The 27024-nt window shown below is 32.0% G+C and overlaps 2 protein-coding genes across 3 annotated transcripts in view; one reads left to right on the top strand and one right to left on the bottom strand.

Annotated features, from left to right (window-relative positions):
- LOC114330286 (mitochondrial coenzyme A transporter SLC25A42) overlaps positions 1-25183 on the top strand; it is a 68430-nt gene extending 43247 nt beyond the window's left edge. For both annotated transcript variants that reach the window (XM_028279611.2, XM_028279610.2), the window contains exons 4-7: positions 16101-16233; positions 17949-18081; positions 20291-20465; positions 24541-25183. In XM_028279611.2, the coding sequence (XP_028135412.1) occupies positions 16101-16233; positions 17949-18081; positions 20291-20465; positions 24541-24700 (601 nt within the window). In that variant the 3' untranslated portion in view covers positions 24701-25183. The remainder of the gene's footprint in view (positions 1-16100; positions 16234-17948; positions 18082-20290; positions 20466-24540) is intronic.
- On the bottom strand, positions 1358-3725 carry LOC126880773 (uncharacterized). Its single transcript, XM_050644830.1, has 2 exons — positions 3489-3725; positions 1358-3181 (listed from the first exon to the last, which is right to left on the bottom strand). Exon 2 carries the CDS (start codon positions 3176-3178, stop codon positions 1607-1609), a length of 1572 nt encoding a protein of 523 aa, XP_050500787.1. The 5' UTR covers positions 3179-3181; positions 3489-3725; the 3' UTR covers positions 1358-1606.
- Positions 25184-27024: the final 1841 nt, after the last annotated feature.

The following is a 27024-nucleotide window of genomic DNA, read 5'->3' as shown; positions in this document are numbered from 1 at the left end:
CTTCAATCTCCGTTACAGAATGGTTAAGTGCTATGTATAGTCCATATTGTGATACGGCATGGAGACGTGGCCGTTGAAAATATCTTCCATTAATAAGTTGGAGACCTCCGAAATGTGGTCTTGCGAAGAATGTTCCGCATACCATGGACAGATAGTGTGAGAAACGAGGAAGTGTTAAGAAGAGCAAAATACTGTGAGAGAATCGCTCAACTTGCTTAAGGCACGAAAAATTGGATAGCTCGACCATATCCTGAGAGGGGAAAAATATGCAATCCCTCAGCTAACCATCCACGGAAATATTGAGGGCAAGAGAGGACTAGGTCGAAAACAAATGTCGTGGTTGCGAAATATAAAGAACTGGACAGGCATAAATAACACTGCATGGCGAACTTTTGCATGCCGCAAAAGACAGACAGACGTCTGGCCTTAATATAATTCGCCAACGCATTATTAGATGCACCATAAGAAGAAGTATTTGCATCATCGTGGCGAGATGTACTCTATCAAACGCTTTCCCGTAATCAACCAGACATACGTATACGTCGCAATAGGGAACTTGCATAAATTTTTAAATATTAAAATAATATTAAAATACATAAGGTAACATGATCTTAAAACGCTTGCATGCAAAAAAAAACAAATATTTTTAACCCATACGCTTATTATGAGGCTTTGAAAATGCTATAAAATTCAAATTTCTTAGAAGCAGAGCTGTAAAAGATACTTTTTAAAAGTATCTAGATACTTTTAAGATACTTGAGGCAAAAAGTATCTTAAGATACTAAGTAGGGTAACTGACCCAGTAATGGACACTCTTAAGCAAATTTTAAGTTTAATAATGTTTTACTGAGGCACAGCTTCATATAATATATTTGACACTAATGAATTTAAAAGCTTATTTTATGTACTTTCTGGATATTATGAGGATTTTTGAAAATAAGGACAACAAATTTTAGAAAATCTCTTATTTAAAAAAAGGTAGCACATGAGCTAGTAATGGTCACAAAACATGGGTAATGGACATATTATGGACTTAGTAATGGACACCATTGTATTTTGCCATTTCAGGCACACTAAAATGACCCCTATTGTTCTTTACTTCAGGTTCTTTTATATTACAAACTATGTCTTCAATAAAGTAATATAATACGTCTTCTTTAACTGGCCATTTCCAGGAATTTATGCCAGCACTAACCATAGTTCGGATATCTGCCCCGAATTCATCATGTTTCAGAACTATTCCTACAAGCAAGAAATAAAAACAGGTAAGTTATAAGGAATTTTACAGTTATTTTTCATTTACCTGGATAATGTGTATCCATGTACTTGACAATAACATGTTGATTTGTCTTTAGTATGATGTTTTCATTTTCACTAAGATCAAGATCTTCGTCGAGATAAGTAACGTCCATATCTGAATTAGAGCTGCTTTCTTCGTTGACTGTATTTGTTTTTTGTTGTTTTCTTTTTGTTATTTTCGGACCATTCTTCTTCTTTACTTCATTCTCGTAAAATTCTCGATATTTCGCACTTGAAACTACTGCAGGAAATATTTTTCTTTTGTGTTTTGGTGTTTTTAAAGTTCCATCAGGCGTTTGAGGAAATACTAAACATTTTTTAAATGGAGTTGGAATTTTAAACCCTTCTGATTCTTTTTCTTCATAGTAGCGAATGTTTTTTGGGGAGGTGTTTCCCATTGACGTCTCGATGGTCCAGCGACTGGTGATGTAATACCTATATTTTTGGGGTGTATTTCTTTCTGTTGAGGATTTTCATTTTCATAATCCATTTTAATTTCGGCCCAGACACTATAAAGCTTTGAATAAGATATGTCTCCAGACCAGGTTTCTCTTTTTGAATATGTTTGTATAAATTCTGTAAGGTATTTTTTTTCAATTTTATTTTCTAGTACATCTAAGGCATTTTTAGGTGTTTCTTTATCAGAAATCTGTGCAGCAACTATTCTGTTTGGTATGCATTTTGTGTAATCAACATTATTTTTATTAAAGGGATACAACCCACTTCTTCTAAATCCATTTTTAATTGTTTCCTCAGAAGCATATTTACTAAAAACAGATTCTAAAATAGTACCAAAAGTAGAACGTGTCACATCTTTTGGAAAGTTTTGAAATTTCCAGTTTCTCACTTCTGCTGACCAACCAGCTTTAAGAGGTTTAAAAACAGATACGTCAGCTGGTTGCATAATATGGGTAGTGTTGGGAAAAAGTGATACCAAAATAATTCCATTATCATCGCATAGCTGGCTAACATGTTTTGTTGAATGTGATCGATGCCCATCGACGAATAAAATTACTGGCCTTTGGATATTGTTGGATTTTAAATATGGCAGGAAATGGTTCGAAATGTATTCATAAAATACTTGGGATGTCATCCACCCTGAATCAGATCTACCAAGACCCCAATTTTCTGGCACTGATTTAGCTATAGCTTCTGGGATTCTCTTGTAAGGAAAGATCAACATTGGAGGAACATGCTTGCCATCTGCTGAAAAAGTGGCCATTACGGTTATCTGCTCTTTTTCCGATGATACCCTAATATAAAAATCTTCTTTGTAGCCTACAGGGCCTAGAACTTTTTCACTCTTCGGACATAGGCAAAATCCTGCCTCATCTGCATTGAATACCCGAGTTGGATCTAATAATATTTCATCATATCTATCTTCCTCTAAAAAAAGTTGAATTTCATCAAACCATGCTTCAATTCGGTCTTGTGTTACTGCTGCCCGAGCTTTGCTGACAGCTTCAGGATATCTCTCTTTAATTTTAGGGTGACGTTTTAAAAATCCTTGAAACCAAGAACGCCCAGGAGTTTTATTTAATAAATATTTAGTTTCTCGGCCAGTTTCCTCAAGAAATTTTTTCACTGATAACATAAGGTTTTGTCTATGAATAGGAAAACCCTTGCGAGCCATTGCTAGTACCCAGTTTTCAAAAACATTTTCTTCTGCTTCAGAAAGCTCTGTTGCTGGACCCATTTTCCGAGGAGTAGTAGCAGGCGAGTATAATTTACGGATCAGTGTGGTTCGAGGAACATTAAACTGACGTGCTGCAGCTTTTCTACTAATTCCATTTTGTGTTACAGCTTCAATAGCTTTTTTCAAGTCGTCTTCGCTATATGAAAAAAACTGGCGAGTGCCAATTTTTTTAGTTTTCGGCATTTGCTGAAAATTATTGCACAAATTATTAAACTGTGAAACATAGTAGCTGGTAAGTAGTAAATTTGAGGTGTGTCCATTACTAAAAACTGACTGTTTATAAATGGACACCCCCGGTGTCCAAAACTAGCCCTCTCGGTTTATTGTGTATTAGTAATGGTCACCCCCCTAAATTTCAAACTAGATAATTAAAAATATCTAATTTGACGAAAATTACAGTTAATATCATCAATAACAATTAAAACTAAGCCTGTTCCATTTGCAAAAAAATATTAAAACTTAAATTAATGAAGTAAATTGTAAAAAACGGTACCTTAAATAAACACTTTACATCAGCTGACTCACACAAACTTCGTTTGATTTTTAATCTGACTTTTGACAGATGAGTGAAGTTAGCTATTTAATCATTGAAAATATGATGGCCAATACTGCAGAGAACATTTAGCTAGCCCGATGTGGGGGTTACATAAGACATTTTCCTTATTTTCTGGTAATTTATCAAATTAGTGTCCATTACTGGTACAGTGTCCATTACTGGGTCAGTTACCCTATCTAAGATACTTTTTGTGAAAGTATCTAAAGATACAAAATACCGGAAAAGTATTTAGAGTAAAAATATCTTAGATACTTTCAAGTATCTAAGATACTTTTGAGTATCTGAGATACTTTTAAGTATCTAAGATACTTTTAAGTATGTAAGATACTTTTATGTATCAAAGATACTTAGATGCTTTTCTAGTATCTAAGATACTTAGATACTTTTGTAGTAACTAAGATACTTTTAGGGTATAATATAAAGGTACTCGGTACTCTACTACTCTACAGTAGATTGTCGATACTTTTGTTTTAAAAACAATTTTAGTTTAAGCCAGCAGGTACTTTGAAATGGTATACTTTGGGTTTTGGGGTAGATAAGAAATAAAAGACGTTAAGTTATTACAAACTAATAACTATGTATTGAAAACAAAAATCAAACATTAAATTTTCAAAACAATATAAAATAAACATAAATTCGTGTGTTAAAAACAGCATAAGATGTATTATGCATTAAAAACAGAACATTCAACATAATTAAATTTTTAAACACAATAGGATAGGATATAAAAAATAGTAACATTTTGGTAGCTAATAACTAGTTAGTATAACCACTAGCTTTTAGTAAAACTAAATTTTCAAAAGTATGATCAGACAAGGCATGACGTCGGGGTGAATTAATAAAAGTTGCAAAAGAAAACATTCTTTCAACAGATTCAGAAGAAGGTAATGGCGTATTGAACTTTTTAAATAATTGTTCTATAATATTATATTTTTTTTTAACATTTATTGTACGTTGGTTTCAGAATCGGCCAAATATTGTAATAGTTGCAGCTCAGCTTGTCGTTTATAATCTAAATCAGTATAGCCAGTGTTTTCGTTTTGCGTTTGAAGATCGGAGTTAATATCAAATTCAAAGAAGTCGTTTTGCATTTTGTTACTTTTCATTACAGTAGTAATGTTATTTGTACTTACATCAAATTGTTTTAATTGTTACTCATTTTCCTTCATAATTTTTATAGCTTCTGTAATTACCAAATCCTTAATTTCACTAAGGTCATTTTCGATATTCCTGATTCCTCGAAATGCAGTAAGCCAACGTGTTTTAAATCAAGGATTAGTAACTGCAGCAATTATTGCAGATTGGTTAGTCAACTTAAGAAGTTTTTCAAATCTGGAGTTTAAAAATACTGTCAGAGCGTTCAAAATAGGTTCCACATATTTAAACTTATTGGTTTTAAGCTTTTCAATTTTAACAAACAAGCTTACGATTGATGGTAGAAGAAAACCGTAGTATATATTTTGTTCTCCTTGAAGAATGTCAAGTGCCAAAGCAAACGGTTTTAGTATTTGGCATAATTCTGCTAAATAATTTAGATCAGTATCTCTGAGCCGATCTTGTTTTGCAAAATTTAATTTTTCGTATAGAGATTCCAGTTTTTCTTTAGACTTAAGAATCTGGTTCAGAGCATCGAACATGGAATTCCAACGAGTCACACCCGGGTAACTTGAAGTACGTCCTAATACTTTTTTTATCACTTCAGCTGATTTAGGACGACCTGCTTTTTTCCATATATGATTACACCTAGCTATTGCTTGTTCATGTTTTGATCTAAGAGAACTGGTTGAATTAATTATTTTCATAATATCAGTAGTTGTTATTAGGGCAAGTGTATGACTTGCACAACGTATGTGTTCAGATAAAGTAGGTATGATCATGATCAAATTATTTTCACTTAAATTATTTGGAAGGAGATAATTTTCGTTTTCAAATATGTCAGGATTATCCTCTTCATCCTCCAAAATATCTTCCTGATCTTCCTCAATGATGTCGATATCATCTTTTGGCACTTGTTGTTGATGTTCACCGTCGTCACCAGTGTAGTGTAAAACATTGATACCAAAAACACCAAATGCTTTGACAAAATTTGAGCCGTTGTCAGTAATTGTTGCTAACACTTTATTTGGATGTAGATTATAGTCAGTATGTATGTCTTCTAATAGTTCAGCTATACGGTCGTGTGTATGCGCTCCAGAAAATCTTCTACATGCTAGCGGTGCTGACTTTCGTAGAAGTTTGTCGTCAATCCAATGACATGTAACACCAAGAAAACTTCGGGTTTTGCATGACCAAATGTCAGCCGTCGTGCAGACGTAACGGATATCATGTAATGTTAATTTTAAGTTTTCTTTGTTCTCAGACACCATAGAGGAAATTTTTTTTACAGCTGTAGGCCTGGATATGACTTTTAAAGGAGTAATTCCCTTAAATAAATTTAAAAAGCTACGATTTTGTAACAACGACAAAGGTGACATGGTATCTACAATAAACTGAAGAAGTCTTCTGTTAAATTTATCCTGTGTAACATTTTCGGTCTTTGTAATCATTTGTCTAATGTTCATTTGCCTATCATTGATATTTTTAATTTCCAGTTTTTTCGTAAGTTTAGAACTTAAATAATCCTTATAAAATGTTGAATGTTTCGTTTTAAAATGTTTTAAGAAGTTACTAGTAGAACCTGAATTTCCCTTTAAATATTTATTATTAGGTAAACACATTCTACACTTAGCTATAATGTCTCTTGTCCCGTCAAGTTTTTCTAACATTTGTTGCGTAATTTCAAAATATTTCCCATCAAAGAGATTTGAGGTTGCTGCATTATGATGTGAGGATTGAGTATTAGTTACAGAAACAGAACTAGTAAAACTACTAGCAGCAGTAGCACTAGTAGCAGCCGAGTTGTCTGAATCTGAATCCTGATTGTCATAGGTTTTTTCCGAAGATTTTGAAGAGGAGGCACCGCCAAAAAATTTTCTGAACTTCTTTTTTGTTGTTGTTTCAGGACTTTCAGGAGTAGGGTCTTTTTCATCTTCACTTGGTGTAAAAGGGTCAGGTTCAGGTGATTCAGGTTCAGTAAATGTCATGTCAACATCGACATTTAGTTCTTTATCATGACAATTCTCATATATATATATCCATCTGAAACAAAATTGTCAAGTTTTATGTGGCCCCGACCCTAATTTTGTTAGCACTACTATAATTATTTTTTGAATGATTTTACAAGGACCACGCTGCAATAACTACTTAAACTTCAAAAAATAAGATTTTTAACACCCTGTATCTCTTAAACTTCTAATTGTAGACCTCAAGTATTAGAGATTGTTTGAATCGGCTTAATGCAAAGAATCCAAAAAGATGAAAATATACATCAGGGGCAGGGCGTTCCATTTAAAAAAATATTAATTAGTTAATCCTGAAAATATGAAACACCCTGCCTGTATAAAAGTAAATAATCTTAAAACGTGAAATTTAAAGTCCACAATTTTTATAAATAGGTTTTTTTTTGTACAGTATCAGATATATCGAACTTTACTGCACCATTGGGAATTGTGACACCCTGTCAGAGCGCAAAAATATCATGATAGTTTATATAAATATAAATATCAAAATATCGGATATATTTGATATATATCGGATATATACCCAAATGTGATATTTATATATTTTCGAAAAAAGTTACAAAATGGAAAAAAAGCAGAAATAATAAGTTTATTCAAAAGTAAATATAAAAAAAAACATGTTAAACTAAATAAAAAATTAAGTATGCTAGTAAAATGTGAAATGATATTACGCTAAAGCGAAAAAACAAATAATGCTAATAGATACATAAAAGATAAATATAAGAAACAAAATTAACAAAAATATAACCTTTGATGCCTTTGAAACAAAACCATAAATTCCTTCTTAAATAATTAATAAATTGATACACTCTTAAAGTCTTCAATATAAATCAAAATAAAAACAGAAAAGCAATAATATTATAAAATAACTTAAAAACATTAATTCCCGTCAAACTTTATAAGTCTGAAATGTAGGAAAGGAAATAGAATATTGATATATATCTTGATCTTGATATTTATTATAGATAAGTATCAAGATATATATCAGATCAGGATATATATATATATATATATATATATATATATATATATATATATATATATATATATATATATAGATTATAGTTTTGTTTTGGGGTTGCAGTCATTTATTTTTTAGGGGCAGGATAAGTAAAACTCTGTGTTATTACCTAGCTTTCGTAAAATATATTTGCTTCTTCAGGGTAAGCTGAAATGAGTATATTATAAATACAATGAAATTAAGTTAAAATACATTGTATAAAAAATAACAAAAAAGACTTACAACTTGAGGTTATTCCTAAACATTTTCACAAAACATAGTATATATATAATTCTTATTCTAATGTTATCCAAATAGCAATGTTTTAATTTTCAAAAATTCGATTTAATAATTTAGTTTTTAATTTTGATTAATGCCAGAAAGACACTCGAATAATGTCAAAAAGACACAAAAATCTGTTTATTTTATTTTAAGTTGAAAAGTTAGTATTAGATTATTTAATTAGTAATCAAAATATCAAAAACTACTACATATTTTAAATTATAGAGGATATAACTAGATATTTATATGCATTAGTAGTTTATTTTATTTTAAGTTGAAAAGTTAGTATTAGATTATTTAGTGAGTAATTAAAAACTATTATATATTTTAAATTATAGAGGATATAACATATATTTAGTTTGCCAATTATGGTTTTGTTAATAAATTAAAGTGTTGCCAAATTTGAAGATTAAATTTATAAAATTTAGTCGAGGAATTTAATGTTCTTGATTTAAAACATCATTTATCATAAGATAAAATATAATTATAGATGTTGCTTAGTTTATTTATTGATATTTATTTATGCATAAATAAATATCAATGTGTGAATAAAAGAACTGATATAAATAAACTAAGCAACATCTATAATTATATTTTATCTTATGATAAATGATGTTTTAAATCAAGAACATTAAATTCCTCGACTAAATTTTATAAATTTAATCTTCAAATTTGGCAACACTTTAATTTATTAACAAAACCATAATTGGCAAACTAAATATATGTTATATCCTCTATAATTTAAAATATATAATAGTTTTTAATTACTCACTAAATAATCTAATACTAACTTTTCAACTTAAAATAAAATAAACTACTAATGCATATAAATATCTAGTTATATCCTCTATAATTTAAAATATGTAGTAGTTTTTAATATTTTGATTACTAATTAAATAATCTAATACTAACTTTTCAACTTAAAATAAAATAAACAGATTTTTGTGTCTTTTTGACATTATTCGAGTGTCTTTCTGGCATTAATCAAAATTAAAAACTAAATTATTAAATCGAATTTTTGAAAATTAAAACATTGCTATTTGGATAACATTAGAATAAGAATTATATATATACTATGTTTTGTGAAAATGTTTAGGAATAACCTCAAGTTGTAAGTCTTTTTTGTTATTTTTTATACAATGTATTTTAACTTAATTTCATTGTATTTATAATATACTCATTTCAGCTTACCCTGAAGAAGCAAATATATTTTGCGAAAGCTAGGTAATAACACAGAGTTTTACTTATCCTGCCCCTAAAAAATAAATGACTGCAACCCCAAAACAAAACTATAATCTACATAGTATCAGTCAATATTACCTAATTACTTTATATATATATATATATATATATATATATATATATATATATATATATATATATATATATATATATATATATATATATATATATATATATATATATATATATATATATATATATATCAGTGGATATATATTTTTGCGCCCTGCACCCTGTAGATACAACCGTAATGTTAATTTTCTAATTTTATTTTGATTTCTTTGACCATAGGATTTTAGGTATTCTACTCTACATTGCAGGGATCAGGGATCATAATTTATTGAATCACTTCATTTTTTAAATTTAAACAAATAAACATTTTATTTAAATTTAAAATAGGTTATAAAAAGCAAAGAAAGGAACTTACCTTTTCTAGTGCACTAATATTTTTTCCTTTAGCGAGTACGAACGGCAAAGGCAAACTAACTTAACGCTGTAAAGGATAAACGGATAATGTTGCGGGCCGGCGGGCGGGATGCAAAGAACAATACACATCGTCTCTTCCGCTACGGCCGGCGCGACAGGTCGAAGCTTGTCGGATCATGAAAAGTATCTATTTCTCAGGTCCTGAGTAAGTATCTAAGATACTTTTTTGTATCTAAGATACTTTTTTGTATCTAAGATACTTTTAGTATCTAAAGATACTTTTAAAGATAAAAGATACTAGATACTTTTAAGAAGTATCTAAAGTAAAAGTAACTTTTAAATGAACCAAAAAGTATCTTAAATAAAAGTATCTAAGATACTTTTAGTATCTTAGATACTTTTTTTATCTTTTTACTAAAGATACTTTCAGCTCTGCTTAGAAGGCGCTTGAACGTCCTTCTGTTGGTCTGACGTCACAGACCACAACCGGGCTACGAGTCGAGCCCGGTTAAACGCGATTAGAGTATTACGGGAATTGTATATAACATTTTAATCGTATTTAATTGGAAATTGCGAGATATCATTTGTATTTTTGCATAGTTTTACAATCAGTTTATTTAGTTTCAAAGTGAAATTTATAAATCTTTAGAAATTGGTAGATACCTTCTAAAGTGCTTAAAACGCATAAGTAGATACTATTACTCACGAGGGTTTTTCAAAAGAAAGCGATTAGGCTATTCTGGGGATTGTATAGTAAGTACATTTTAATCGTCTGTAATTGAAATGCTAAGGGTATGTTTAATTTAACTGGACCAACTTGGGGATTAAAAATACAAGATCTTAAATAATTACTAATTAATGTAACAGATTTTGCAAATATTCTCGAAGCATTGCTTTCGCTTATGCCGAAATCATCTCCAAGAGACATAAATGTGTGTCCTGTTCTTTTTAGAGTTAAAAATAGATGCATTGTTTGTGTTTTACAATATATTTCTATTAATTGAAACGTATACAATCTACATAGGTCTGTATTGTAACTGCATCACTGTACACTTCAGAGACAAGATTTTAAATTGTTTTGCTTCTTCTTCTTTCGCATCTTCATCACAAGAAGAATCACTTCCATTTTACCAATAATCATCACTACCATTATAATATTCACTATTACATATCTTCAAATACAGAACGTCCTGGGCCCTGATTCTAAATCAAATTTCGACACTAAACAAGTCGCTTTCAATATGGCGACGTCGAAATGCGACTGTGCGAGCCTTGTGGATTTTAGTTGAACTAACGAAATGACGTCACGAAATAGCGACTATCGAAATTAATAGCGACTCCAAAAAAGTGGTTGAGATTATAATTTCGATGTCGAAATTATTTGACACGGAGATGAATGAATGGCCAAAAGCGAGGTTAGGTTTAGTTTAGATGTGTTTTGTTTATTTCTTGCAAGGAAAACTAAAGCAAAAGGTATTAATATCAGTGGCGGCTCGTGATTACTAAAAGAGGCGGTGCACAAATAGATAAATTTACCATAGGTAAATTTACCCTTAATACAACTTAATACGTAAATTTACCGGGTACTGGATGAAAAACGATTTTTTTTTCGTTTTTTGACACAGTATCTTGAAAATTGATATTTATGTATAATTAGATGATCGCATGGATAAAGAATTATGAAAATAAGGCAAGGCATAATATTTATTTTATCGTAAATATGCACTAAATCAATGATATCATGTCTTGCCCATGTAGAATCGCTCCCAAACAAAACACACACGAAACAGAAAAATGCATTTTTTTTATCACATCCACAAATCCGGCAATTTTTTGAATATATATTTATTTAAAATCTTTGCACAGCCTTCAAAATTTGAAGAGCTAGAAGAAATTTCAAGTCAACGCTAAAAAGTTATAATAGATAAGCAAAAACCATTCTAACACACATTCTAACACTAGAAAAGTCACATTCTAAAACACACTCGAGCCAAAGTTTGTCTGGCTCGGAATCTCATAAGCCCCGGCGTCCGTTGTAAGCTGACCGCGTCTACCTTTTCCTATGCTTTTGAAGTCAAATCTCGAGCCATACGGAATGGTGCTCGGGCAGAGTAACTCACAGGAATTATTTGTTTTTTCGTGGATATTAAATTACATAATGATAAATAATGTATGTAGATAATGCATTGATATTAAAAAAAGCATAGTAAAAATAATATTATTTTTATTGTTCAATCTGTTTTCCTGTAAGTATATTTTTCAGAGCCAGTGCCATGGCTCGGTGGCCCCTTAGGACCAGCCGCCACTGATTAATATGGCTGGGTTTAATTGAAATTTGCTTGTTTTGAGGAATTAGATAGAATAGTATTAAATTAGAAATATAATAATTGAGAATGTCCACAACATGAATCATCAACTCAATGAAAGATGTAAGGTAATAATCTGGGAAAATTAGTAAAAAACAAGGAAAATTAATTACCAGCTATTTTATTGCTGGACATGCTGAAATCAAATCTTAAGATTTCCTATATTAGTAATATAGCTGTGCAAAGTTCACAGAAAGTGTGCTATTTTGTTTATAAACAAATTAGTGCTCCGAAATATTTTTTTAATTATTGCTCTATAACTCCGAAAATTTTAACTTTAAAGCAAAACACTCGCATAAAAATTGACAGTAATTTAATTCTGCACATTGATAATTTATTCCAATTTCCTTCGACGGAAATTTTCCTCGGAAAATTCGGGTTTTCCAAACAAAATCTTTAATTTTCAACTAAAATTTGAGAGAAGTAATTATTTATCAATAATTAAATAATTTGTGGGCAGTGACATAAATCTTTTTTGTTAAGAGTGTCTTGAAGATATGGAAATGTGTATGTACAAAGAGGACCGGAATTAAAAGGTATCTAATGGTTCAAAGATTAAAATCCTGTTGTTTATAACTCTGTCGCAAATGCCGGTCAAATTTGACCGGTTATACCTGGAATCACTCCTCGCAATTCAATTTTTTTTTCTTCGAAAAGGGCACAGAAGCCGTGCCCTTTTCAACAGCGTTAACTTAATTTAATTTAATCTAATATTTTCTGAGGGGTTCTATTTGTTTATAAGCCAAAAAAATGTTTCTTTATAACATTCCTGAGACCGCTCAAATGGTCCAATTTCAATCCTGTAAGGTACGTTGAATAGGTATAGTGCTTTTTTATACGAAAATCATAGTTATTCTGGTGTATCATAATCTTTCTGGTTATGATTTCGACCGAAATTTTTTAATTAACATTTTAATTATTGCTAAACTATTGGTTAGATTGTCGCCGGTCTCCTGATATACAGAGAGGGGCTAAATTATGGAATAAATTCATTTTCTCTAAAATGGACGATTTTAGAGAAAAATCCCGAAACAGGTCGATTTTTATTTTTAAATTAAATTTTTTTGGCATATATTTCAAACTAGTGACGTCATCCATCCGAGCGTGATGACGTAATCGATTATTTTTTAAATAGGAATAGGGGTTCGTGTTGTAGCTCATTTACAAAGGCGTTCAATTCTCTATTCAGTATAGGACTTTTCATTCACAGTCATTTAATTCGAGGTTCTGTCATATTTCGTATAATCCGTAAATATTAATATTATACACAGATTATTCAACATGTGACAGGAGCTCGAAACAAATGACAATCGATGAAAAGCCCTATTATAAACATTAATATCATTATTTATACAGGGAGGCCAAAAAAATTTTTGAATTAAATTAATTGACACAAGAAGAACAATGCATGTAATTTATTTAACTCAAAATACATTCTATTGCTGCCAGAAAATAGAAAAAAATGTTTATTTTGCAAATAAACATTGCTTTTAGCTTAAATTAAATGTTCAAACTGCCAATAGGTAGGAGGGAGGCAGTTTGTGATTTAATTTAAGCGAAAAGAAATGTTTATTTGTGAAATAAACCTTTTTTTCTATTTTCTGACAGCAGTACAATGTATTTTGAGTTAAATAAAATACGTACATTCTTCTTTTTGCGCCAATTACCTAATTTAATTCAAAAATTATTTTTTGGCAACCCTGTATAAATACCTAATGATATTAATGTTTATATTACTGAATAGAGAATTGAACGCCCTTTCAAATGACCTACCACACGACCCCTATTCCCATTAACAAAATTATCGATTACGTCATCACGCTCAGATGGATGACGTCACTAGTATGAAATAAGTGCCAAAAAATTGTAATTTAAAAATAAAAATCGACCTCTATCGGGATTTTGCTCCAAAATCGTCCGTTTTAAAGAAATTAATTTATTCCATAATTTAGCCCCTCTGTATAATCTACTATAATAAATCTTTCATGTCATCAATTATTTAATTATTGATAAATAATTAGGTACTTCTCTATTTTCCCTATTTTAATTGAAAATTGCAGATTTTTTGGGAAACCTCGGATTTTCTGAGTAAAATTTTTGTTGAAGGAAATCGGAAAAAAAAAATAACTTTGTGCAGAACTAAATTACGGTGAATTTTTATTTGAGTGTTTTTGGCTCAAAGGAAAAATCTTAGGAGTTACCGAGCATGCACTAATTGAAAAAAAAAAGAAGATTTAGGAGTGCTAATTTGTTTATAAATAAAATAACACACTTTCTGCGGACTTGTCATACCCCATATTACTAATATATGCAATCTTAAGATTCGATTTTAGCAATAAAATAGCTGGTAAATAATTTTTTCCAAAAATGGCATTTTTTCGATAATTTTCCCAGACTATCAACAAATTCCATTAAACCGGAGCGCCAACCCAAATTCTGAGCAGTGTCAACATGATAAGGTTAATATCCCCAGTTGTAACTAATATCGAAATGAATAAGAATCGCTATACTCTGCGGCTGTCATGGCGGTGTCGAAATGAAATTGCGGCTGTCGAAATGAATTAGAATCAGGCCCCTGATTCACTTTTTGTATCTTCTAATAATGTTTGCAAGTGAAGTTCATGCATCCTTATTATGTATTTTCAATGACGACAACCCGACTGTAACACTCCTTTGAAATTTACACTGAATAGCTGGTTGGTTTAATTCAGGTCCTGGTTGAACTAAGTTTGTGAAACTAGGATCACACTGTCTCTTATCATCATTGTCCTCTAGAACAGAGTTAGATGTGGAAGCGGCATCTTCAAGAAGCTGACGTTTAACCCTTTTAAGGGCTGCTTCCCCCATGGGCTCAGAAAAAGTTCGTTTTCTGTCTGTGCACGGGACAACACCTGCTTTAATAATTTTGGGACCACCCATAATCTTGAATTTATATAGTTATCCATGTCTTGTTCCAGCTGCAACAAATAAACAAGTTTAAGTAGGCACATTTCATGAAACGACAACTGCCTAATATTTTTTCTTGAAATAGAAAATGTCTTATTAGTATTAGGCTCACCGAACGGGCGAACGAGAACACTGTGGTTGGTGACGTCAGACCCCAGCTCGCGCTTTTGAAGTTGTTTGAAACGGAAATTTTGGGCGCGGAACTATTATCAGTTGTTGTACGTACATACACTATTCATTGTTAAGATGTAATATTTTGAATATAACATTTTTAAACATTAAAATTAACAATTTTATGCAAAAATATTTTTATGTGCAAGTTCCCTATTGACGTCTCTGCATCTCTGGAGTAAGACTTGTATTGGTATTTAGAAGCTATAACTTTGAAAGGGTGGAGAGTTTTAAATATCTGGAAACGACAATCACCGCAGATAACGATATTACGAAAAAAATAAAAGGGAGGTTCAGGCAGCAAACATACGTATATACAGCCTCCACAACACTATTAAATCCAAGAGTCTAACACAAACATAAAAAATCAGGATATATAAAATAGCTATTAGACCGGTGCTCATATATGGGTATGAGACGTGGAGGCTGACAAAAGCAATGTAAAGAAAACTCAGATAATTTGAGAGAAAAATCCTCAGAAAAATGTTTAAACACTATCAAGACCCGAATACTACCCACTACCGAATGAGAACAAAAGCCGATGTCAAACAGATATATAGGGCTAGCGACTAGCCCAAGAGATTGAATCACAACGTCTAAAATGGGCTGCTCATGGTCATATCCATAGACTCCCTAATAACCGTCTTACCAAGTTAATCTGGGAGGAAACCCCGACAGGGAGAAGGCTCTTAAGACGTCCACGAATGCGATGAAGAGGTAACATATGGTCAGATTTAAGAACAATGGACCTATCCACTGACTCAACTGTCATGAACGAGATGAAGGCTTGTTGTGCAGTCAGCCAAGACCCACCCCGGGTTGTAGGGCTACGAGAAGATGAAGAATTCTCATAACGTACACCTTTGTCACAGTATAAAGAGGGCCTCTTTATACTGTGCCTTTGTAATGTTTGTAGATGGTCTCCTATGGGACGTACAACTACAATCTACTGATAGTTTGATTTGTCGTATTGTTTAATATTTTGTTTCCGTTGTAGGAGCACGCCTGTTCGACTATTTTTAGCAGGTTCTCTTGCCGGAGTAACATCACAATCTATTACCTACCCACTTGATCTTGCTAGAGCCAGAATGGCAGTTACTTCTAGGACGGAATACTCGACATTAAGACAGGTTAGTTCAAGAGTAAGATGTGTTTAAAACATTCGTCCATAATTACTTATCTTGATTTATTTTTATAGTTTAGACTTTAGACATTAAAAATTTAACAGTCAATACACTTGTAAATATACAATAATTTATATAGTAATAAAATTGGTATACAGGGTGGTGAATCGTAAAACGGGCCATTGGAAACTCAATGTAAAATTCTAAACTGTTGAATTCCTGCTTCCCTAATTATTTTACATCAAAAGTCATGAGACGATATTTGTAGAGGATTGAAATCTGTATTAAAAACAAAAGTTACAATTGCTCTACGATTTAAATACATTCCAAAATTTTGAAAACTATACTGTATTTGTACATTAGGTACGTGTGTACAAGTTTGGCCACACGTTACTATTTAACTGACAGTACGCACACTATTGACTGAAGAAAACATCTTTATTATTAATACTTTCTCCTTAACTGAGGGTATCTTATCAAGTTTATTGTGTTTTAAACAGTAAATGATAAATACAACAATAAACAAAAAACTGAAGAAAAAAAGCACGAAACAGATCAGAATGGAGAAGAATCCTGAAACAGGCCAAGGCCCAGAAAGGGTTGTCGAGCCAGTGATGATGATGAAACAATAAATGATAAAATAAATAAAAAAGTGATATTTCAAATTGTTAATATTATAATAACTTCATTGTCACCAAATGTAAACTTATACAAATTATTGCACTGTGTGTGGCCTAACTTTGGCGTGATACTGTTTAAAATGTATTATATTTTTTAAAAAATTTTGAATAATTATTGTTTGTAGAACAATTTCACCAGTTGTTTTCAATGTAGATTTCAATCCTCTACAAATAGCTTCCCATGACTTTTGATGTAAAATAATTAGGGAAGCAGGAATTCAACAGTTTAGAATTTTACATTGAGTTTCCTATGGCCCGTTTTCCAATTCACCACCCGGTATATACTGTATCAATCAGTTAAAGTTGGAACCTTGAAGTTCAGTAGCTCCTCTGCGGTCACTGAAGGTAGACATGAGCTATTACCTCCGATTTTGTTGAATACCATGGATGTTTTAAATAATCATAGATTTAACACCGGGCACCATTTGACCCTTCACATGAGTTGGACACGTCCTGAAGATCAGCTACCTCATATCTTGAACAGTCGATGGTAACTTAAGTTCAGCTACCTCACATCTAAGATGTGAGGTAGCTGAACCTCAGGACGTGTCCAACTCGTGTGAGTGGTCAATCTAGGTGAGTTCACGGTGCTAAATCTAGGATTATTTAAAACATCCATGTTATTTAAAACAATTTATGTGTGTCCATTACTGTAACATTGTAAAGGATCCTTACTCATATATTTTCAATTTTGGTGGATTAGCATATGAACATCCTGTTCAGCACTGATGATGATCTGCAAATTAGATCGAAAACGTTCTGCATATGTGATAAATTATATAGGGTGCTAAAGGTTTATTAAAATAAGTTAATACTTTTTGAGTGATTAAAGATCAAAGAATTTAATTTTTCGTTAAAAAATGCATGCTTTAAAGCGGTTTTTCGTAAATAACTCAAAAACTACAAACTTTTACAAAAAGTTATAATTACCAAAATTGAAGATAATGGAAAATCGAATAAATTACTTCCTATTTTATAACTTAAAAACCTACTAATGTCCACAAAAATTTACATACTAATTTTAATTCTTCTTTGTTGTAGGTATTCTTTAAAATATATTATATTGAAGGAATGAAACGATTTTATCGAGGATATATACCTACAATGTTAGGAGTAATACCGTACGCTGGAGTCTCGTTCTTTACGTATGATACTTTAAAAAGACTGTATAGAGGTTAGTAGCACTCTACTTAAGGGGAGGGGGGTGTGGTTTCAAAATTTTGAAATTTTCGAGTTTTTTATTATTTTATGTGAATGTACAGAACTTCAAGAACACTCTGTAACTCGGAGCAAAATTACGGAAAATATATCATGTGGAATATCCCTACCTTCTACTTGCTATGCAGTAGCTTCGCGCCAACGCGCTTGAGCCTAGTGAGAAACGTTTGACAGCTGATCCCCTTCTCTTTTGTAAATTACTCCGAGATTCAAAAACATATTCCGGTGTGCATCACTTTACGATTTGACAGACAAAAAGAAATTGACTTTTTTTAAAGACGGTGGACATTGTAACTCAAAAACTACTTGACCGATCTACCTGAAATTTTGTTCAGATTTTCTTTAGACTTTTGTGAAGTAACGCTGTCGAATCGTACGATTCATTCATGTGATTGCGTCTCTCACGTCTAATATTGAATCATGTTCAAATATCGCAAATTACTATGGTCCTTTTCAGTGCGTCACAAATGATAGAAAAAAAAAAAGGTAAGTCCGTGATAATATACATTTATAACAATTATTCTAACATGACATTTCAGTTAAATCTGACAGTTGTCACATTTTATTTGCAATTTGGCATAAAAACAAATCATTATTTATTGCATTTATAAAATGGTATTTTCTTTGATTTGTATAGTCTTATAAATTGTACAGATTATATTCGTAGGTATATTATACAGGGTGTCCAGAAACTCTACCGACAAACGAAGACAGGAGATTCCTCAGATAATTTTAAGACAATTTAACCCAATTCACCTAGTCCGAAAATGCTTCCTAAGGGAGCTAGAGCTCTTTGAAGATGGCGCCATGTAATTAGTTTGTCTTAAATACCTCCAGAACGCTTCTATTTAGAAAAACGAAAATTTGTATACATATTTACTTTCCAGAAATGAATCGATTCCATCCATTGCAAATTTCTAGTACCGGTCATAGGCGTCCGTTTTGGGTATGCCAACGGTTATTTTATCGCATAACTTTCTTGTCTTCAACTTTTAAGCATTTTTGATATTTAATTATTAAATTGTAAGATATTCTAGTACTAAAAGGAACTCTTACTTTAAGTCGGTAGGACACACCGTTTTCTAGAAAAATCTATTTGAAAGGTTTTAGTTTTGAGAATTTGAAAAAAAAAATTGAAAAAAAAACGATGTATTTTACCAACTTAAAGCAAGAGTAACTTTTAGTACTCGAATATCTCATAATTGAATAATCTAGTGACAAAAATACTTAAAAATTAAAGGCAATAAAGTTATGCTATAAAATAACTGTTGACCTACCCAAAACGGACGCCTATGACCGGTACTAGAAATTCACCATTAATGAAATCGATTAATCTCTGGAATATAAATAAATGTACCAGTTTTCATCTTTCCAAATAGTTTTTTTTAATCTTTTTTTTGAAATTCAAAGAACGAAAAATTTTCAAATCGATTTTTCTAGAAAACGGTGCATCCTATCGACTTAAAGTAAGAGTACTTTTTAGTACTAGAATACCTCACAATTTAATAATTCAGAGTCAAAAATGCTTAAAAATTAAAGACAAAAAAGTTAGGCGATAAAATATCCGTTGCCCTACCCAAAACGGACGCCTATGACCGATACTAGGAATTCGCAATGGATGGAAGCGATTCATTTCTGGAAAGTAAATACGCATACCAATTTTCGTTTTTCTAAATAGAAGCGTTCTGGAGGTATTTAAGAAAAACTAATTACATGACGCCATCTTCAAAGAGCTCTAGCTCCCTTAGGAAGCATTTTCGGACTAGGTGAATAGGGTCAAATTATCTTAAAATTATCTGAGGAATCTCCTGTCTTCGTTTGTCGGTAGAGTTTCTGGACACCCTGTATAATTCGTAAATAATTTTTTTTTCGATTATAGCGCCATCTATCGACAACTAGAATAAATGTTATAAATTTCTGTAATCACGGACGTGCCTTTTTTCTGTCACATACAATTTAATGCGTTAGAAAGAAATCGAAAAACTTTGACGCACTGAAAGATGTCTATGAGAAAAAGAATATCACCAAATTAAGCCAAATTTTATATAAAAATAGCTTCAGAACAATATTAATATTAAAGATTTGCTAGATTTTGTTTATTTTAAAATAAAATTTCCTTGTTTTATTAAGACAGTGTAACGTCAATATCAGTCTCGAAATTTCAGAACACATAGAAAACGTACCGACCCCACCGCCTGCCGCATCGTTGGCGTTTGGTGCCGTAGCAGGGATGTTGGGACAAACCTGCTGTTATCCTTTGGACATAGTTCGAAGAAGGATGCAAACTGATGTTAATGGACGATATCCTAATCTTTGGGGAACTCTCACATATGTTTATAAGTAAGTAACAACCTGCATATACGAAGATAGATTTATATAAAATTAGCCTTTGATAGATGGCGTTACTTGATACCGAATTGCTCTCGGTTTTGCCATTTATCATTCATGACATGACGTCTGCCAAAACTTTAAGCCAAAAAACTATTAGTTTGGTTTTTACAGCCGCCACAAGCAAACAACTTTTGTGTTTTCGGAAAAATGGAACAAATGGAGTATCTTTCGGTGATCCACAAAAAGGGAAAACGAATGTGCAAATCAAAGCCGACCTTAACGAACTACACTGCGGTGCAAAAAAACGATCCACTAAAAATTTGGTCATTTTTGATGTTTCGAATTTCCTAAACCTGTTGTCCGATTTAAGCGATTTTTTACCACGTTATAGCCTTATTTATTGACAATATCGCTGTAATAATATTGTTGCTAGACAGTCAAACTGTCATTGTATACCGGGTGTACGAATCAAACTGTGCTTTTTTTCTGAAAGTTCACATCACCCTGTGGATTATTCTAGCATTTATAAAATACTGAAATTAAAACCCAACTATAGCCTCAGGTTTTCTTAACATTTTGTCTTTCGATTCATTCGCTTCTGTTGGATAATAAAAAAGTTAAATACTTTAACAACTGGCCATGTTTGTCATCAGTACAGGGTGTTTTCTAAATAAGTGCGACAAACTTTAAGGGGTAATTTTACATCAGAAAATAATGGCAATTTGCTTTATAATCATATGTCCGCAAACGCTTCGTTTCCGAGATACTGGATGTTCAATTTTTTTACAAACCGACGATTTATTTATTGCTTTAAAACCAATTAAGATATGCAAATGAAATTTGGTGGGTTTTAAGACGTAGTTATTGCACTTTTTTAACATACAATTAAAAATGTATGTAATATTATCGATCATAATACTCTTTTGCGCGCCAATGGTGAATATTAAATTCTTAATTGTATCTCAAAGAATGTGCAATAACTACGACTTAAAACCCACCAAATTTGATTTGCATATCTCAACTGGTTTTAAAGCAATAAATAAATCGTCAGTTTGTAAAAAAAATTAACATACCGTACCTCGGAAAAGAAGCGTTTGCGGACATATAATTATAAAGCAAATTGTCATTATTTTCTCATGTAAAATTACCCCTTAAAGTTTGTCGCACTTATTTAGAAACACCCTGTACTGATGACGAACATGGCCAGTTGTTAAAGTACCTAACTTTTTTATTATCCAACAGAAGCGAATTAATCGAAAGACAAAATGTTAAGAAAACCTGAGGCTATAGTTCTGTTTTAATTTCAGTATTTTATAAATGCTAGAATAATCCACAGGGTGATGCGAACTTTGAGAAAAAACACAGTTTGATCGTACACCCAGTATACAATGACAGTTTGACTGTCTAGCAACAATATTATTAGAGCGATATTGTTGATAAATAAGGCTATAACATGGTAAAAAAATCACTTAAATCGGACAACAGGTTTAGGAAATTCGAAACATCAAAAATGACCAAATTTTTAGTGGATCGATTTTTTTGCACCGCAGTGTATATGGTGAGGCTGCACTTTCGTTAGTAACAGTAAAATTTTGGAAAGCTGAATTTGTTTGTAGTATAGTACAAGTGTTTTTGATGATGAGCGTCCCGGGAGGCCAAATGAAGTCACCACTCCGGAAATGTTCAATAAAGTCCATGGCTTGATTATGGCAGATCGTCGAATCAAGCTCCGTGAGTTAGTAGAGGCCCTAAACATTTGAACACGAAAAAGCATCCGCGCGATGGGTGTCGCGTTTGCTGACAATCGACCAAATGCGAAAACGTGTGACTACTTCGGAGGCGCTTTTGGCGATGATACGGCGCGATCCGAAAGATTTTTTTCGCCGATATATCACCGTTGATGAAACCTGGGTGCATTATTACACACCGGAAACCAAAGAACAGTCGAAACAGTGGCGCAAACGCGGCAAAGGCCCACCGAAGAAGGCAAAAAGTGCACATTCGGCCGGCAAAGTGATGGCAACTGTCATCATCCACATCGACTACTTGGAAAAGGAAAAACAATCAATGGCGAGTATTACGCAGCATAATTGGATAGATTCAATGCCGAATTGCGTCGAAAACACCCCGGTTTGGCAAGCAAAAAAGTACTCTGTCACCAAGACAACGCACCGGCTCACCAATCGGCCGTCGCCATGGCAAAATTACATAAATTGGGCTATGGATTGGTTGAACACCCACCGTATTCCGCAGATATTGCCGCCAGCGTATTTTTGCTGTTTCCAAACCTAAAAGAATAGCTCGGAGGACTCTGTTTCGCCACAAACGATGAAGTCGTCGCTGAAACTTCGGTCTATTTTGAAGAGCTCGAGCAAAACTACCATTCGGATGGGATAAAAAATTGGAACATCGTCTTACTGAGTGTATTGAGCTAAAAGGGGACTAAGTTGAGAAATAAATCTATTTAATACCAAAAAAACTTGTTTTTTTCTATCAAAGGCTAGTTTTATATCAATCCAGCCTCGTAGAAATGTCTATTCCGATAGATAATAGGTATAAGAAATTACATTAGAAAGTTCGGTATTCGCTCTGTGCGTGACCATTAATAAATACTAATAATTCTACACCTAATTCTGGCCCGTTTTTTATACACATAAATCATTACGAAAGCACGCACATCCATTGTCAAGTAATGTTTTATGTTTACTTATGGGTTACTAACATTTTTATTCAGAATTAGGCGTAAAATATATTTTTTGTACGACCGTTTAATAACATGCTCATTATTCGCTATTTTTTAATAGATAATAGCACCCATTACTTTACCCGTGAGTAATAGTTCATTACTCACGGGCTGAAGTTACTCACGGGTCATCATTACTCACGGGCTGAAGTTAGATTCAAGTGGCGCATGCCACTTTTAATATTAATCGTATATAAACTGCAAATAAAATTCCTTAAACTTGTTTATTTAATACAATAATTATTTCAATTTATATCAATAATTAACTACAAAATTTTTTAAAGCAATTTTAACTGTAACAATGTAATGTCAGTATATTTTTTACGTTTATATCTTGTTTACTAAATATTTGGACGTTTTTAATTTATTTTAGTGACAGTGACATTGGCGCATTTTGTTTGTGTTAATTGGAATTTATAACTAATATTGTGTTTATTTTTAAGTTATATTGTGTTAAATGTGTTATAACATATTTTTTCTATTCTCATATTATAATATATCAATTATGATGTCACTACTTGTATCATAATGAACTTCATTATGCAGATTTTTAACCAATAGAATCGCGATATGGCATTTGCGATAAAGGTGGTACACGCGCAGTGACCAATGGCCAGTCAAATACATACGCTTTGACAGTTCTCAATATGTAAGCAAACCGTCAAACTGACAAACTACTGACTTTATTTGTGTTACAAAATTAATAAATTTGAATATATTTTTTGTTGTGAATGATCATAGAAAAAATAGTGTATACAACTTGCATTTAATTATCATTATGAAGCTCGTACTCTATACGTTTCGTAACCCTCATACTCGCTTCATAATGACCATCATTAAATGCTCGTTGCATAATATACTAATATATAGTTATATTATTATATTATATATAGTTAAATGTAAATATACATTATAATATCATGAAATACATCCACCGATAATAGCCATTTCATATTTATTAGATTCATTGACAGTAGGTACTTTATGCTTATAATTTTTCGGAAACGAATAGAACTTGGATTGACTAAGTATTTATTGTTGTATTTTTACAATACATAAGAATCTGGTAATAGTAGGCAACCAATTATTCAGCCACGTACTAGGGGTAAACAACATTTTTGGTATTTTTGTAAATTATTATAATTTAAATTTCGAGTAGTTGATAATAATTATACTTTTTCCTAATTAAAATAAAAAGAAAGGTCGTAGAAAAAGTATAGTATTCTACTCGCATGTAATCGCTATTACATGCTCGTTGAATAATATACTATTTATATCAGTTGTATTACGGGTGGTTAATAGTTTACCATATTTTGCTTATTTTACTTTTTTTGGTTTTAGGACTGAAGGTTTGATAGGTGGTTTGTATAAAGGTCTTTCGATGAACTGGATCAAAGGGCCCATAGCCGTCGGCATTAGTTTCGCAACGTACGATAATACAAAAGACTTCTTGCGTAAGGTTGTCGTAAAATATAGGAGGAAAGTATTACACATAGAGTAGATATTTCGAGTTGAGCGAATAGACCGAGTAATTTTACCTGCGAAATATATTTTTAACGGCATATAGTCCACATTACATCGTCCTTTTTCAAAAATGATTACAAAAGTCGTAAAAATGGTTTTAATTGCTTCGTTTGAGAAGTCTAGTACTTTCTGAAAATTTTAAGAGTGCAGGTTGGACGCGTTTCCGCACGCCCCACGCCTAAACCTGTACTCTAGAGCGATAAGGTTTTGTGATTGCAAAACTATAATTTTTAATAATTGATGGATTCGACCGTTACTTGATGGAAGTTCATTTTATCTAACAATAAAACACTGAAAACGTTTGTTTTCTATACTTCCACAAAATTTATTACAACTAAGTGACTACAGCTGTTTCGGCAGAGTGCCTTTCTCAAGTGATATAGTTTACAATGTGTTTGCCTTTTTAATTCTTTAACTGAAGAGGTTGAGGAGTGGGGAGCTGTTTGTCTCGAGTTGGTCATTCAGAATTACATCTGTATTTTTCAATTTATTAATTTCCATAGATTCTAAAAAAGATAGCTTACGGCCTTTATTTTGAATATGCAGAATTTGAAACTCTTCATTGAAAGAATGATTATGATCTAGAAGGTGAAGTGCGTATGTAGAAGTGTCTGTTTTTCTATTGTTGAAAGCCCTTTTGTGTTCTGCTATCCGTTTGTCAAAGGTTCTGCCAGTTTGACCGATGTAAGTTTTCGAACAGTCACCACAAGTTAGTTTGTACACACCACTCTGTAGTTGCTTTCTCTTTCGGCTTTTATTGTTCTTAATATATTTGCTTAAGTTGTTGGTTCTGAAAGCTGGTGTTATTCCTTTCTTTTTTATGTATCTGGCTATTTTTGTTGTTATCTTGCCAGTATATGTGAGAGAGAAGGTACTGGGTTTTTTCTGTGGTGGTGGATACACTAATTTCAGGGCTTTCTTATGGAGTTTTTGGTTTAAAATGTTGTTAACTGTTTGTTCGTTATAGCCATTGTTTACTGCTATTTGTTTAATGATGTTTAGTTCCATCTCGAAGTTCTATCTTCGAGATAGAACTAAACATCATTAAACAAATAGCAGTAAACAATGGCTATAACGAACAAACAGTTAACAAAATTTTAAACCAAAAACTCCATAAGAAAGCCCTGAAATTAGTGTATCCACCACCACAGAAAAAACCCAATACCTTCTCTCTCACATATACTGGCAAGATAACAACAAAAATAGCCAGATACATAAAAAAGAAAGGAATAACACCAGCTTTCAGAACCAACAACAACTTAAGCAAATATATTAAGAACAATAAAAGCCGAAAGAGGAAGCAACTACAGAGTGGTGTGTACAAACTAACTTGTGGTGACTGTCCGAAAACTTACATCGGTCAAACTGGCAGAACCTTTGACAAACGGATAGCAGAACACAAAAGGGCTTTCAACAATAGAAAAACAGACACTTCTACATACGCACTTCACCTTCTAGATCATAATCATTCTTTCAATGAAGAGTTTCAAATTCTGCATATTCAAAATAAAGGCCTTAAGCTATCTTTATTAGAATCTATGGAAATTAATAAATTGAAAAATACAGATATAATTCTGAATGACCAACTCGAGACAAACAGCTCCTTACTCCTCAACCTCTTCAGTTAGAGACCTAAAAAGGCAAACACATTGTAAACTATATCACTTGAGAACGGCACTCTGCCGAAACAACTGTAGTCACTTAGTTGTAATAAATTTTGTGGAAGTATAGAAAACAAAGGTTTTTAGTGTTTTATTGTTAGATATAATTTTTAATTTTAATCAAAAGATTATGCGTTAGAATAAAATCAATTATTTTTGTGGGACAAAAAAGATGTCACTCTAGCGCAGTACAGTTTTGTTATTGCAAAACTCTTAATTTTCAATTGAAAGTATTGATAATTAATTACTAAAGATTGTCGATCTCTTGTCCGACAAATTTACAGCCTCGTTTCTTTAGTCGGACAACGTAAATATGTTACGTATATTTTTTAAACAAATTCAAAAGATTATCTTTTGTGTTCCGGAAAATATGTTTTAGGTTTTTTGGGTCATTCTAAACAAGAAAGTTATTCTGTCATTTTTCTCAAACGTTGATAGTATTTGAGTTATAGGCGATTTAAAATCGGAAAAATGCGAAAATCGCTGTTTTTGAAGGTTAAAAACTCATATTTAAATTATTACTTTTAAGGTTGCCAGGTGTTTCAATTAAAGTTTTAACATTCATTTTCAAGATTCTGAAGAGTAGTCTGGTCTAACTTCAATTTAGACCTTTGTTTTTTAATTGCTAATAATGCACGTC

This window comes from Diabrotica virgifera, chromosome 1 (genome assembly GCF_917563875.1).
Source record: "Diabrotica virgifera virgifera chromosome 1, PGI_DIABVI_V3a".
In the NCBI taxonomy this organism is placed as follows: Eukaryota; Metazoa; Arthropoda; class Insecta; order Coleoptera; family Chrysomelidae; genus Diabrotica; species Diabrotica virgifera.
Note: the sequence above shows the minus strand (reverse complement) of the source record. Positions and strands in the feature narration are given on the sequence as shown.

What these genes read in the sequence shown, in the direction of transcription:
- LOC126880773 (XM_050644830.1), bottom strand. Translation starts at nt 3,178, where the DNA reads ATGCCGAAAACTAAAAAAATTGGCACTCGCCAGTTTTTTTCATATAGC.